General features: G+C 44.5%; 1 protein-coding gene across 1 annotated transcript; it reads right to left on the bottom strand.

Moving 5' to 3' along the window:
* Window positions 1-4,680: 4,680 nt before the first annotated feature.
* Window positions 4,681-7,945, bottom strand: LOC123061419 (uncharacterized). Its single transcript, XM_044484514.1, has 5 exons — window positions 7,058-7,945; window positions 6,913-6,965; window positions 5,880-6,043; window positions 5,657-5,805; window positions 4,681-5,550 (listed from the first exon to the last, which is right to left on the bottom strand). Exons 1-5 carry the CDS (start codon window positions 7,800-7,802, stop codon window positions 5,099-5,101), a joined length of 1,563 nt encoding a protein of 520 aa, XP_044340449.1. The 5' UTR covers window positions 7,803-7,945; the 3' UTR covers window positions 4,681-5,098.
* Between the last annotated feature and the right edge of the window lie 7,963 nt (window positions 7,946-15,908).

Genomic DNA, 15,908 nt, shown 5'->3' with positions numbered 1-15,908 from the left:
CTCTATTGGATATGGTGCGATCTATGATGTCTCTTACCGATCTACCACTGTCATTTTGGGGCTATGCTTTAGAGACTGCCGCATTCACTTGAAATAGGGCTCCGTCGAAATCCGTTGAGGCGACACCGTATGAATTATGGTTTGGGAAGAAACCTAAGCTGTCGTTTCTAAAAGTTTGGGGATGCGATGCTTATGTGAAGAAACTTCAACCTGAAAAGCTCGAACCCAAATCGGAAAAATGCGTCTTCATAGGATACCCTAAAGAAACTATTGGGTATACCTTCTACCTCAGATCCGAAGGCAAGATCTTTGTTGCCAAGAATGGATCCTTTCTAGAGAAAGAGTTTCTCTCGAAAGAAGTAAGTGGGAGGAAAGTAGAACTTGATGAAGTATTGCCTCTTGAACCGGAGAGTGGCGCGGCTCAAGAAAATGTTTCTGAGGTGCCTCCACCGACTAGAGAGGAAATTAATGATGATGATCATGAAACTTCAGATCAAGTTGCTACTGAACTTCGTAGGTCCACAAGGACACGTTCCGCACCAGAGTGGTACGGCAACCCTGTCTTGGAAATCATGTTGTTAGACAACGGTGAACCTTGGAACTATGAGGAAGCAATGGCGGGCCCAGATTCCGACAAATGGCTAGAAGCCATGAAATCCGAGATAGGATCCATGAATGAAAACGAAGTATGGACTTTGACTGACTTGCCCGATGATCGGCGAGCCATAGAAAATAAATGGATCTTTAAAAAGAAGACAGACGCAGATGGTAATGTGACCATCTACAAGGCTCGACTCGTCTCTAAGGGTTATCGACAAGTTCAAGGGGTTGACTACGATGAGACTTCCTCACCCGTAGTGAAGCTGAAGTCCGTCCGAATCATGTTAGCAATTTCCGCATTCTATGATTATGAGATATGGCAAATGGACGTCAAAACGGCATTCCTTAACGGCTTTCTTAAGGAAGAATTGTATATGATGCAGCCAGAAGGTTTTTTTGATCCTAAGAATGCTAACAAGGTGTGCAAGCTCCAACGCTCAATCTATGGGCTGGTGCAAGCATCTCAGAGTTGGAACATTCGATTTGATGAGATGATCAAAGTGTTTGGGTTTACACGGACTTATGGAGAAGCCTGTGTTTACAAGAAAGTGAGTGGGAGCTCCGTAGCATTTCTCATATTATATGTGGATGACATACTGTTGATGGGAAATGATATAGAATTCTTGGAAAGCATAAAGGCCTACTTGAACAAGTGTTTTTCAATGAAGGACCTTGGAGAAGCTGCTTATATATTAGGCATCAAAATCTATAGAGATAGATCGAGACGCCTCATTGGTCTTTCACAAAGTACGTACCTTGACAAGATATTGAAGAAGTTCAATATGGATCAGTCCAAGAAGGGGTTCTTGCCTGTATTGCAAGGTATGCAATTGAGCACGGCTCAATGCCCGACCATGGCAGAAGATAGAGAAAATATGCGTGTCGTCCCCTATGCCTCGGCCATAGGGTCTATTATGTATGCCATGCTGTATACCAGACCTGATGTAAACCTTGCCGTAAGTTTGGTAGGAAGGTACCAAAGTAATCCCGGCATGGAACACTGGACAGCGGTCAAGAATATCCTGAAGTACCTAAAGAGGACTAAGGATATGTTTCTCGTTTATGGAGGTGACGAACAGCTCATCATAAAGGGTTACGTCGATGCTAGCTTCGACACAGATCTGGATGACTCTAAGTCACAAACCGGATACGTGTATATTTTGAATGGTGGGGCAGTAAGTTGGTGCAGTTGCAAGCAAAGCATTTTGGCGGTATCTACATGTGAAGCGGAGTACATGGCAGCCTCGGAGGCAGCACAAGAAGCAATCTGGGTGAAGGAGTTCATTACCGACCTAGGAGTCATTCCCAATGCGTCGGGCCCGATGACTCTCTTCTGTGACAACACTGGAGCTATTGCCCTTGCCAAGGAGCCCAGGTTTCACAGGAAGACCAGGCATATCAAGTGTCGCTTCAACTCCATACGTGAAAGTGTTCAAAATGGAGACATAGATATTTGTAAAGTACATACGGACCTGAATGTGGCAGATCCGTTGACTAAACCTCTCCCTAGAGCAAAACATGATCAACACCAGAACTCTATGGGTGCTCAATTCATCACAATGTAACTAGATTATTGACTCTAGTGCAAGTGGGAGACTGTTGGAAATATGCCCTAGAGGCAATAATAAAATGGTTATTATTATATTTCCTTGTTCATGATAATTGTCTATTGTTCATGCTATAATTGTGTTATCCGGAAATCGTAATACATGTGTGAATACATAGACCACAACACGTCCCTAGTGAGCCTCTAGTTGACTAGCTTGTTGATCAAAAGATAGTCATGGTTTCCTGACTATGGACATTAGATGTCATTGATAACGGGATCACATCATTAGGAGAATGATGTGATGGACAAGACCCAATCCTAAGCATAGCTCAAAGATCGTGTAGTTCGTTTGCTAGAGCTTTTCCGAATGTCAAGTATCATTTCCTTAGACCATGAGATTGTGCAACTCCCGGATACCGTAGGAGTGCTTTGGGTGTGCCAAACGTCACAACGTAACTGGGTGACTATAAAGGTGCACTACGGGTATCTCCGAAAGTGTCTGTTGGGTTGGCACGAATCGAGACTGGGATTTGTCACTCAGTATGACGGAGAGGTATCTCTGGGCCCATTCGGTAATGCATCATCATAATGAGCTCAATGTGACCAAGTGGTTGATCACGGGATCATGCATTACGGTACGAGTAAAGTGACTTGCCGGTAACGAGATTGAACGAGGTATTGGGATACCGACGATCGAGTCTCGGGCGAGTAACGTACCGATTGACAAAGGGAATTGTATACAGGATTGATTGAATCCTCGACATCGTGGTTCATCCGATGAGATCGTCGTGGAACATGTGGGAGCCAACATGGGTATCCAGATCCCGCTGTTGCTTATTGACCGGAGAGTCGTCTCGGTCATGTCTACGTGTCTCCCGAACCCGTAGGGTCTACACACTTAAGGTTCGGTGACGCTAGGGTTGAAGAGATATTAGTATGCGGTAACCCGAAAGTTGTTCGGAGTCTCGGGTGAGATCCCGGACGTCACGAGGAGTTCCGGAATGGTCCGGGGGTGAAGAATTATATATAGGAAGTCTAGTTTCGGCCATCGGGAAAGTTTCGGGGGTCACCAGTTGTACAGGGACCACCGGAAGGGTCCCGGGGGTCTACCGGGTGGGGCCACCTATCCCGGAGGGCCCCATGGGCTGAAGTGGGGAAGGGAACCAGCCCCTGGTGGGCTGGTGCGCCCCCCTTGGGCCTCCCGCTGCGCCTAGGGTTGGAAACCCTAGGGGTGGGGGGCGCCCCACTTGGCTTGGGGGGGGGGGAGCCACCCCCCTTGGCCGGCGCCCCCCCCCCCCCCCCCCCTTGAGATCCAATCTCTAGGGCCGGCGCCCCCCCCCCCCTAGGGGCCCTATATATAATGGAGGGAGGTAGGGCAGCCGCACCAAGTCCCTGGCCCCCTCCCTCTCCCCTCGTAACACCTTTCTCTCTCTCATTGGAGCTTGGCGAAGCCCTGCCGAGATCACCGCTGCTTCCACCACCACACCGTCATGCTGCTGGATCTCCATCAACCTCTCCTTCCCCTTGCTGGATCAAGAAGGAGGAGACGTCTTCCCAACCGTACGTGTGTTGAACGCGGAGGTGCCGTCCGTTCGGCGCTAGGTCATCGGTGATTTGGATCACGACGAGTACGACTCCATCAACCCCGTTCTCTTGAACGCTTCCGCTCGCGATCTACAAGGGTATGTAGATGCACTCCCCTTTCCCTCGTTGCTAGATAACTCCATAGATTGATCTTGGTGATGCGTAGAAAATTTTAAATTCTGCTATGTTCCCCTAGTGTCAAAAAACGTCCTATATTATGGAACGGAGGGAGTATTTGACATCGGACATCTAATATTTGTCTATACAAATAAAATTCCCAAATGCTTAATATTTGACATAGGATTTTTAATATTTGTCTATACAAATAAAATTCCCAAATGCTACAGGGTGCTCGTGGGCTTTTCCATTCAATGGGGCGTGTCAGGACATGAGACATACACGCATCTTCACCCAATCAACGAATATTCAGTACAAACAAAATAGACAACATCAGCACCATGCAAAGATACTCTCTCCATTTGTAAAAGCTTGGTCCCAAGCTTGTTCGACAAGTTTTTTCTGACGGATGGAGTATTTTTGGTATTTCAAAACTGCATTAATTTCAAACGAATCGGCCAAATCAAAATCCACTTTCACCCACTGTGGTCCTTACGACATGATCTTCAAACCTAGATCTCACATTAAGATACTAGATCACGACAAAGACCCCAACAGGCAAAGTTTTGTTTTGTTTTTAGAAAGAAAGGAAACTGCCTATGTTGAACCAAGAGGACTAGAAATAACACCCAGTAGATAGATATACAAATAAAATTACAGCACGTAAAAAAAAGCATAACATGCGAAGACATGTCTTTGGGCGACCAAAAAATGTTCTCAGACCACCACAGAAGTACTCTTGGATTTTTGCTAGCTCTGATACAACAAATAAACGCAAGGCACAATATCCATCCATAGCAATTTATGAACTAAAAGGTAGCCACGATTCGTTAATTCAAGAAGGTACCGTGGATTCATTAATTCAAGAAGGTACCGTGGGATAACAGGAAAGGTACTCTTCTATGACAGAAGTCTTGGAAGCAAATCTACATGTTGAAAGTCTCTAATTGCATATAACAAGGAACATGATATAGCTCATGGCATTACGCGCCAAGTTAGGTTAGCTACCAGTTACTACTATATCCGTAGGCCTGCTGGAGTCGGACCGCAGGAACCCGCTTCAACTCATCGTCATCATCGAGCAGGAACCATACGAGATACTACTACTTCATGACATCATTAAGAGGCGCTGAGGCAGAAACCAAAAGAACAACAGTCTTGCAGACTCCAGAAAGGCACTTGTCCAGTGAACTCTTCAAAACGACTCTCCTCAAGTAAGCATTAGTGAGTGATTTCCTTCTACCCATATCAAGCTGTTTCTTCCATCTCATCATCAGACTGTGGATTCTCCACCTCGCTACCACTGCTCATGCCATTGGTAGCAGCAGACAAGAAGTAATCCTTAACCGAGCTGTCTTCAGCCTTGTACTTCACAAACTTCACAACTGCTGCGTCTTCATTTCCACAATCCTTCCTTTTCCTTATGCCATTCGCCATCACCTTCATGGACTGAGCGGCAGCCATGAAAGCATTATCAGCTGTCTCCATCTCCACGGCTTCTTCATCCTCCCCACCTTCTGTGTGCATACCCTCCTGGTGACTCTGCTTGTCAATGAAGAAAAGGTCAGCGTCTGAGTGACCCATCCTGCTCTGATAGTGATAGTCATTCTTGGCATCATCATGCATCAGCCTCTCCCTGATCCTTGAACAGTTCTCTCCAAACACTGTGAGCCCCTTGTCTTCGAGATCTACAAGCCACTCTGTGAAAAGAAACCATGTACAACTTCAGCACCGACTCTATACAACACAATAACAAGCACCTATTGTTACTTAAAATCGACAGGATCATGTCAAATATGTACATACTCAGAAAAGCTTGAGGTGTGATAGCAACTGGTTTGCCGAGTTGGTCAATGCCAGCTTGACGAGCAGCCCACCTAGCCAGGTAAACGGGAATATTTGAAGTTGAGAAGGCGTTGATAAACGACATTGCTCTCCCTTGATCTCCTTTGGCCCTATTATCATGAATAAAGAAATTAGAAGAAATTTTCTTTCAACCAGACAAGTTTAGTTAACAACTATTTATCACCTGGCATCATTGATGGCATCAAGAGTTATAACCAATCTTGACACAAAAATAGGCAAAAGGGAACTATCAGCTTGATCAACTTCAGCTCCATTGAGGAATGAATAATCCACCAAGATCAAAGCATCATAAAGGACATCTCTCACCAAGATCTCATCATCAGCACTCTGAGTTATGCACCAAAAAACAAATTGCAACTTCAATAATACGTAAAAAATAATAATGACATCATCATAACTCAAATTGCATCAGGGGCGAACAACTAGTTCATTCTTATGAACGATATTGGCACAGTAAACGGAAAGAATTGAGGAAGGAGTCACTATACAAAGACAGACAAGTATTGTTCTATACTTAATTCAGTAAATCTGCAAACAAATGAAAATGCTGGCGAACTTAATTCATTAGCAAGGGACTAGCACGGCCTGCACAACAGTTTGTGGTCTAAAATAAGTAAACATGGTAGCAATTGAGCATTTTGTGACTGGAATAGCAAGGTTCACACTACACAGCATACACATACATATAGTGATGATGGTTCAAATAGAAGGGCAAAAGATCACCACAGATCAGACTTCATCCAGTTCACATTGCAAAGATGGTATGCAAATTCCATCCCAAGTAAGGCTCCTGGTGGATACAACGTGAAATACAGTAGTCCTACTGTCCTAGTACTGTTCTCCTCTCTAGTTTCCACAAGAAAGACCCCTGAGTCCAAGCACAATAGAAGTACTCCCTCCGTTCGGAATTACTTGTCTTGGATATGGATGTATCTAGAACTAAAATATGTCTAGATACATCCATTTCTGCGACAAGTAATTCCAAACGGAGGGAGTACAAAGGAACAAGTTGCACAGTTCATATCTCATGAAAGGTAATGTATGGCAATTAGCTAACTAATACAACAGATAATGGCAACGCCTAAGCAGCCCTCGTATTCCTTAATTTAAGGGATGAGCCTATTTGCTCATGGCTATTCCTAGGTATTTATGTTCCCTGCAACGACGTGATACATACTCTGAAAAGGAACACATACCAGTAGTGAATAAACAGGCAGCGGAGGGTTTACAAGCATGTTCAGCAGGACTCCTGCAAAATCCATCAGCAAAATGGTCATCCCGGTGGAGTCACTAAACATGAAGCTACAAGGAACAATAAGGGCATGGCCAGCATCGACTCACCGAAGAATTGCTGGTTCTGGAAGACCGAGATAGAGCTAACCGCCCAGATCCTTAGCTCCTTCTGCAGCTCAGAACGTGGCACCCCAGCCACACCCTGCACCTTGAGGCAGAGCCTGAGCAGGAAGGCCTCCGCCACCACCACACCGGCGAGGAAAGTGACGCTGCAGCCGTCCTTCATGAGCTCCCGCCTGGCCTCGTCCCCGACTAGCGGGAAAAGGACCTGGAACGGGCATCTGTCCCTCGAGTTGCGCACGCTCCACACCTTGACCAGCTCCCCGAAACCTGGCAAGAGCCTCCCAGCGTCGGCGTTGACCTCGCCGCCAGCGGGGCGGCTGCTGCAAATACTGATGTAGCTGAGGACAGCCTCGACGAGCGCCTCAATCTCCCTGCGGGGCTTGGCGGAGTGGAAGAGTTCGGAGACGACGGGGGCGAGGAGCGCAAGGGGCTTGGCGGCGGCAGGGGAGGAGGCGGTGAAGGCGGAGAGGAGGTGGAGAATGGAGCGGAGGTCGTCGGGGGCGTCGTGGAAGGTGAGCGCGGAGAAGAACCAGACGGCCTCGAGGGGAGGGTCCGGGTAGGTGGTGAGGACACGGGAGAAGAGGGAGCGGAAGTTGGTGAGGTCCGGGTCGGGGGCGGCGGAGACGGCGGCGAGGAAGCGGGACGTGGAGTCGCGGAGGAGGGACTCGAGGCTGGGGAAGAAGCAGGCGGACCCCATGGAGGGGAAGTCCACCAGGACGCCGGCGGCCATGCGGGAGGATTCGTTCGAATTGGAGCGGGAGAGAGCCGGTGGAGTTGAAACCCTAACCCTAGGCGAGGAGGTGAGTGAGGTCGAGGGGTTTGGTCGGGGTTTGGGTTCGGTTGCGGGGAAGGGAAGATCCAAAATGCTCGGGGCCGTGGGGGGTTTGAAGAAGAAAGATGGGATGAGAAGGGGTCACGCTGACAACCGGGCCAGTTAGGGTGTGTTTGGATCACACGACGACGTTTAAAGCAACTGTTCCCTAAAAAAAGCAACTCTAACATACTACTTCATCCGTCTAAAAATAAATGTCTCAACTTTGTTCCAAAATAAGTGTCTCAATCTTATACTAACTTTAATACAAAGTTATACTAAGATTAAGACATTTATTTTGAGACAGGAGAGTATGTCATATCTAAACTCATCAAAATCTTCTCAAAATAAAAAAATCTACACTTGTCAAAATTTGATGAGCATTATGTGCCATCCTATTGATTTCTGGCTTGGCAGTTGTTTGATTGGTCACATATGTCGTTAAATTGGTCAACACAACAGCAGAGCAGTGGTTCCCTTCGTTCCACTCTTCACATCGCAGTGACCCCAACAAACAGTCGTCCTCCACCTCTCATAACTACAGGACCGTCAGGTTCGCCTGCATCGTTGTCGCCGTCATCGCCAGCAATACATCGTCGCAACATGGACGAAATTGCAGAACTATAGGGTCAAAATCGATTAGAGGGGGTTGAATAGAAGATTTCTTCAATGGAATAAATTATCTTGAAGATGCACAGTGAAAAAATAGCTAGACAGAAACTCAACAGGAATCTAACAACATAGGTAAATGGCTTACAGAAACAATTAAGTAACACTACATAGTTAACTCCAATGGGGTAAGCGATAGAGGAACATCTAAGTGGATATGAAACTAAGCAAACTAGAATGCATGCAAACTTGCGATAAATCTAACTATGTCATTGCAGGCAGCACGTGTTGGAAATATACCCTGGAGATAATAATAAAGTTGCTATTATCATATTTCCCCAATAAATGTTTATTCTTTGTGCTATAATTGTATTAAGCGGAAACTCAAATACATGTGTGGATACATAAACAAACACCATGTCCCTAATGAGCCTCTACTAGACTAGCTCGTTGATTAAAGATGGTTAAGGTTTCCTAAACATAGACATGAGTTGTCAGTTAATAACGGAATCACATCATTAGGAGAATGATGTGATGGACAGACCCAATCTTAAGCTTAGCATCTGATCGTGTCACTAAGTTCACTTTGCCTTAGCTTTCTTATTGTCAAGTACATATTCCTTAGACCATGCGATCGTGTAACTCTCTAATATCAGAAGAATACTTTATGGGTATCAAACGTCACTTCATAACTGGGTGATCATAAAAGTGTTCTTTAGGTATCTCGAAAAGTATTTGTTGGGTTGCATGGATCGAGACTCGAATTTATCACTCCATGTGACAGAGAGATATCTCCGGGCCCTCTAGATAATACACTGTAAGTAGCTTGCAAGCATGTGACTAATGTGTTTAGTCACGGGGGTCTTATATTACGGAACGAGTAAAGAGACTTGTCGGTAACGAGTTTGAACTAGGTATGGCGATATCGATGATCGAATCTCGGACAAGTAAAATATCGCGAGACAGAGGAAATTGTATACGGGATTATTTGAATCATTGACATCATGGTTCAAACCGATAAAGATCTTCGTTGAATATGTGGGAGTCATCGTGGGCATCCAGGTCCTGCCAGGGGCGGATCCAGACTTAAAATTACCCGGTGTCCATATAGAAGAACACATGCCTACATATCAAACAATTGAATGGCCTACACACTAAGCTAATAAGTGCGTGCAAATTGCACCCGGTGCCAGTGACACCGGGTAGCTATACGTAGCTTCGCCCCTGGGTCCTGCTATTCACTGGGGCGTCGGTCCTAAACAAATGGTTTAAAACCCCTTTCCGCGACGGCATCTGGAACAGTCGCCAAGTGAGTGTGGGCGATAGGGGGGTTCTTCCCACACGACCCAGAAACCGTCGGGGATATGCCCTCCTGGCACACACGTTCCGCAAAATGAGGTCGTGTGCGACCGGCGAGCGTGCAAGTACGGAAATACGTACAGTATAGCTAAAAAAATATAATTATACGGCGAAATTGTTTCCGGTCGCACGTATGTACATCCCACACAGTCGCTCCAAGAAAAACGTTTATGCAAGGTGGCGTAACGCAAACAATTTTGAAGAGAATGTCGTGTGTGATTGTTCATTGATCCAACATGGTTTATTCCTAGAAACTGTGTGCGTTGCCTGAGGTCATCGCCCACGGTGGTTTCTCATTAACCGTTTGCAACAGGAAAACCCAATTAGCAAGCTAATTGGCCAATTAGCGGGCTAATTACCCTATTATTAATAATCTATTTACTAATCTAATTGACATTCATATTAAGCACATAATATATCCCATTTCCATATTAAGGAAGCAGGATTTCATAATTGAAATACATCAGAGTATAACATGATATAGCTTCAGCACACAGCTACCCCATTACACAACTGCACCAGCAGCAAGTTTCACATGCAACATCTAGAACCTTTAGAAATTAGCATCTTAGACGGTACATAGAGAGATGTATCTCATCTAGAAAACTACTGAAGCGGAGGCGAATATTGAGCCTTCATTCATGTTGAAGGTCTTTGCAACTTTAGGCCAGTGCCTGTGGATGATTGACCGTCCATCCTTCGACCTCTTCAGGAACACTTCAATATTGAACCGTGGGTGTTGTATGAAAACTTTCCTCACCTCCTGACCAGAGAGGTGGTTTGAGAGGTAATCATCAGTGAAGCCTGAAAACAAGGATGTACATAAATATCTTCTCTATATTGGAAATGGGCAAAGGAATACAAAAAGGCAAGGTATAATAGTTAGTACCATCTTGTAAACCTCAGTGCTTCCCATTGTTTCCCTGCAACACATATAAGGTAGTTTTGTTGGGGAACATAGTAATTTCAAAAATTTCCTACGCACACACAGGATCATGGTGATGCATAGCAACGAAAGGGAAGAGTGTGTCCACATACCCTCGTAGAACGAATGCGGAAGCATTAGCACAACGCGGTTGATGTAGTCGTACGTCTTCACGATCCGGCCGATCCAAGTACCGAACGCACGGCACCTCCGAGTTCTGCACACGTTCAACTCGATGATGTCCCGCGAGCTCCGATCCAGCAAAGCTTCACAGGAGAGTTTCGTCAGCACGATGGCGTGATGACGATGATGATGTTGCTACCAACGCAGGGCTTCTCCTAAGTACCGCTACGATATGACCGAGGTGGATTATGGTGGAGGGGGCACCGCACACGGCTGGGAGAGATCAACAGATCAACTTGTGTGTTTAGAGGTGCCCCCTGCCCCCGTATATAAAGGAGTAGAGGAGGGGAGGGCCGACCCTCTCTAGGGCGCGCCATGGGGAGTCCTACTCCCACCGAGAGTAGGATTCCCCCTTTCCAACTTGGAGTAGGAGAAGAAGGAAGAGGAAGTAGGAAGGAAGGAAAGGGGGGCGGCCCCCTTCCCATTTCGGATTGGGCTTGGGGGGCGCCACCTCCCTTGCTCCTTTCCACTAAAGCCCATTAAGGCCCATATACCTCCCGGGGGGTTCCGATAACCTCCCGGTGCTCCGGTATATTCCCGATCTCACCCGGAACCATTCCGGTATCCAAATATAGTCGTCCAATATATCGATCTTTATGTCTCTACCATTTCGACAATCCTCGTCATGTCCGTGATCATATCCGGGACTCCGAACTACCTTCGGTACATCAAAACACAAAACTCATAATACCGATCGTCACCGAACTTTAAGCGTCCGGACCCTACGGGTTCGAGAACTATGTAGACATGACCGAGACACGTTTCCGGTCAATAACCAATAGCGGAACCTGGATGCTCATATTGGCTCCCACATATTCTATGAAGATCTTTATCGGTCAAACCGCATAACAACATACGTTGTTCCCTTTGTCATCGGTATGTTACTTGCCCGAGATTCGATCGTCGGTATCTCAATACCTAGTTCAATCTCGCTACCGGCAAGTCTCTTTACTCATTTCGTAATACATCATCCCGCAACTAACTCATTAGTTACAATGCTTGCAAGGCTTATAGTGATGTGCATTACCGAGTGGGCCCAGAGATACCTCTCCGACAATCGGAGTGACAAATCCTAATCTCGAAATATGCCAGCTCAACAAGTACCTTTGGAGACACCTGTAGAGCACCTTTATAATCACCCAGTTACGTTGTGACGTTTGGTAGCACACAAAGTGTTCCTTCGGTAAACGGGAGTTTCCTAATCTCATAGTCATAGGAACATGTATAAGTCATGAAGAAAGCAATAGCAACATACTAAACGATTAAGTGCTAAGCTAACGGAATGGGTCAAGTCAATCACATCATTCTCCTAATGATGTGATCCCGTTAATCAAATGACAACTCATGTCTATGGTTAGGAAACTTAACCATCTTTGATTAACGAGCTAGTCAAGTAGAGGCATACTAGTGACACTATGTTTGTCTATGTATTCACACATGTATTATGTTTCCGGTTAATACAATTCTAGCATGAATAATAAACATTTATCATGAAATAAGGAAATAAATAATAACTTTATTATTGCCTCTAGGGCATATTTCCTTCAGTCTCCCACTTGCACTAGAATCAATAATCTAGTTCACATCGCCATGTGATTTAACACCAATAGTTCACATCACCATGTGATTAACACCCATAGTTCACATCGTCATGTGACCAACACCCAAAGGGTTTACTAGAGTCAATAATCTAGTTCACATCGCTATGTGATTAACACCCAAAGAGTACTAGGGTGTGATCATGTTTTGCTTGTGAGAGAAGTTTAGTCTACGGGTCTGCCACATTCACATCCGTATGTATTTTGCAAATTTCTATGTCAACAATGCTCTGCACGGAGCTGCCCTAGCTAATTGCTCCCACTTTCAAAATGTATCCAAATTGAGACTTAGAGTCATCTGGATCAGTGTCAAAATGTGCATCGACGTAACCCTTTACGACGAACCTTTTGTCACCTCCATAATCGAGAAACATATCCTTATTCCACTAAGGATAATTTTGACCGTTGTCCAGTGATCTACTCCTAGATCACTATTGTACTCCCTTGCTAAACTCAGTGTAGGGTATACAATAGATCTGGTACACAACATGGCATACTTTATAGAAACTATGGCTGAGGCATAGGGAATGACTTTTATTCTCTTTCTATATTCTGCCGTGGTCGGGCTTTGAGTCTTACTCAATTTCACACCTTGTAACACAGGTAAGAACTCTTTCTTTGACTGTTCCATTTTGAACTACTTCAAAATCTTGTCAAGGTATGTACTCATTGAAAAAACTTATCAAGCATCTTGATCTATCTCTATAGATCTTGATGCTCAACATGTAAGTAGCTTCACCGAGGTCTTTATTTGAAAAACTCATTTCAAATACTCCTTTATGCTTTCTAGAAAATTCTACATTATTTTCGATCAACCATATGTCATTCACATATATTTATCAGAAATGATGTAGTGCTCCCTCTCACTTTCTTGTAAATACAGGCTTCACCACAAGTCTGTATAAAACTATATGCTTTGATCAACTCATCAAAGTATACATTTCAACTTTGAGATGCTTGCACCAGTCCATAGATGGATTGCTGGAGCTTGCACATTTTGTTAGCACCTTTAGGATCGACAAAACCTTCTGGTTGCATCATATACAACTCTTCTTTAAGAAATCCATTAAGGAATGTAGTTTTGACATCCATTTGCCAAATTTCATAAAATGTGGCAATTTGCTAACATGATTCGGACAGACTTAAGCATCGCTACGAGTGAGAAAATCTCATCATAGTCAACACCTTGAACTTTGTCAAAACCTTTTTCGACAAGTCTAGCTTTGTAGATAGTAACACTACTATCAGCGTCTGTCTTCCTCTTGAAGATCCATTTATTTTTCTATGGCTTGCCGATCATCGTGAAAGTCAACCAAAGTCCACACTTTGTTCTCATACATGGATCCCATCTCAGATTTCATGGCCTCAAGCCATTTCGCGGAATCTGGCTCATCATCACTTCCTCATAGTTCGTAGGTTCATCATGATCAATTAACACGACCTCCAGAACAGGATTACCGTACCACTCTGGTGCGGACCATACTCTGGTTGTCCTACGAGGTTCGGTAGTAACTTGATTTGAAGTTTCATGATCATCATCATTAGCTTCCTTACTAATTGGTGTAGAGATCACTGGAACTGATTTCTGTGATGAACTACTTTCCAATTCGGGAGAAGGTACAATTACCTCATCAAGTTCTACATTCCTCCCACTCACTTCTTTCGAGAGAAACTCCTTCTCTAGAAAGGATCCACTTTTAGCAACAAAGATCTTGCCTTTGGATCTGTGATAGAAGGTGTACCCAACAATTTCCTTTGGGTATTCTATGAAGACACATTTCTCCGATTTGGGTTCGAGCTTATCAGGTTGAAACTTTTTCACATAAGCATCGCAGCCCCAAACTTTAAGAAACGACAACTTAGGTTTCTAGCCAAACCACAGACTTAAGCATCGCTACGAGTGAGAAAATCTCATCATAGTCAACACCTTGAACTTTGTCAAAACCTTTTTCGACAAGTCTAGATTTGTAGATAGTAACACTACTATCAGCGTTTGTCTTCCTCTTGAAGATCCATTTATTTTCTATGGCTTGCCGATCATCGGGCAAGTCAACCAAAGTCCACACTTTGTTCTCATACATGGATCCCATCTCAGATTTCATGGCCTCAAGCCATTTCGCGGAATCTGGGCTCATCATCGCTTCCTCATAGTTCGTAGGTTTGTTATGGTCAGTTAACATGACCTCTAGAACAGGATTACCGTACCACTCTGGTGCGGATCTCACTCTGGTTGACCTACGAGGTTCGGTAGTAACTTGATCTGAAGTTACATGATCATCATCATTAGCTTCCTCACTAATTGGTGTAGGAGTCATAGAAACAGATTTCTGTGATGAACTACTTTCCAATAAGGGAGCAGGTATAGTTACCTCATCAAGTTCTACTTTCCTCCCACTCACTTCTTTCGAGAGTAACTCCTTCTCTAGAAAGGATCCATTCTCAGCAATAAATATCTTGCCTTCGGATCTGTGATAGAAGGTGTACCCAACAATTACTTTTGGGTATCCTATGAAGACGCACTTCTCCGACTTGGGTTTGAGCTTATCAAGATGAAACTTTTTCACATAAGCATCGCAACCCCAAACTTTAAGAAATGACAGCTTAGGTTTCTCGCTAAACCCCAGTTCATACGGTGTCGTCTCAATGGATTTAGATGGTGCCCTTTTTAATGTGAATGCAGCTGTCTCTAATGCATAACCCCAAAACGATAGTGGTAAATCGGTAAGAGACATCATAGATTGCACTATATCAAATAAAGTACGGTTATGACATTCGGACACGCCATAACGCTGTGGTGTTCCAGGTGGCATGAGTTTGTGAAACTATTCCACATTGTTTTAATTGAAGACCAAACTCGTAACTCAAATATTCAGCTCTGCGATCAGATCGTAGAAACTTTATTTACTTGTTACGATGATTTTCCACTTCACTCCGAAATTCTTTGAACTTTTCAAATGTTTCAGACTTATGTTTCTGCAAGTAGATATACCCATATCTGCTCAAATCATCTGTGAAGGTCAGAAAATAATGATACCTGCCGTGAGCCTCAACACTCATCGGACCTCATACATTAGTATGTATTATATCCAATAAGTCAGTTGCTCGCTCCATTGTTCTGGAGAACGGGGTCTTAGTCATCTTTGCCCATGAGGCATGGTTCGCAAGCATCAACTGATTCATAATCAAGTGATTCCAAAAGCCCATCAGCATGGATTTTCTTCATGCGCTTTACATCAATATGACCTAAACGGCAGTGCTACAAATAAGTTGCACTATCATTATTAACTTTATTGTTGGGACAAACCTGGTCCGGCGACGAACGCTGAGTAGCCTCCAGCGGCACGACCGCCG

The sequence above is a fragment of the Triticum aestivum genome, chromosome 3A (assembly GCF_018294505.1).
Source record: "Triticum aestivum cultivar Chinese Spring chromosome 3A, IWGSC CS RefSeq v2.1, whole genome shotgun sequence".
Classification (NCBI taxonomy): Eukaryota; Viridiplantae; Streptophyta; class Magnoliopsida; order Poales; family Poaceae; genus Triticum; species Triticum aestivum.
Note: the sequence above shows the minus strand (reverse complement) of the source record. Positions and strands in the feature narration are given on the sequence as shown.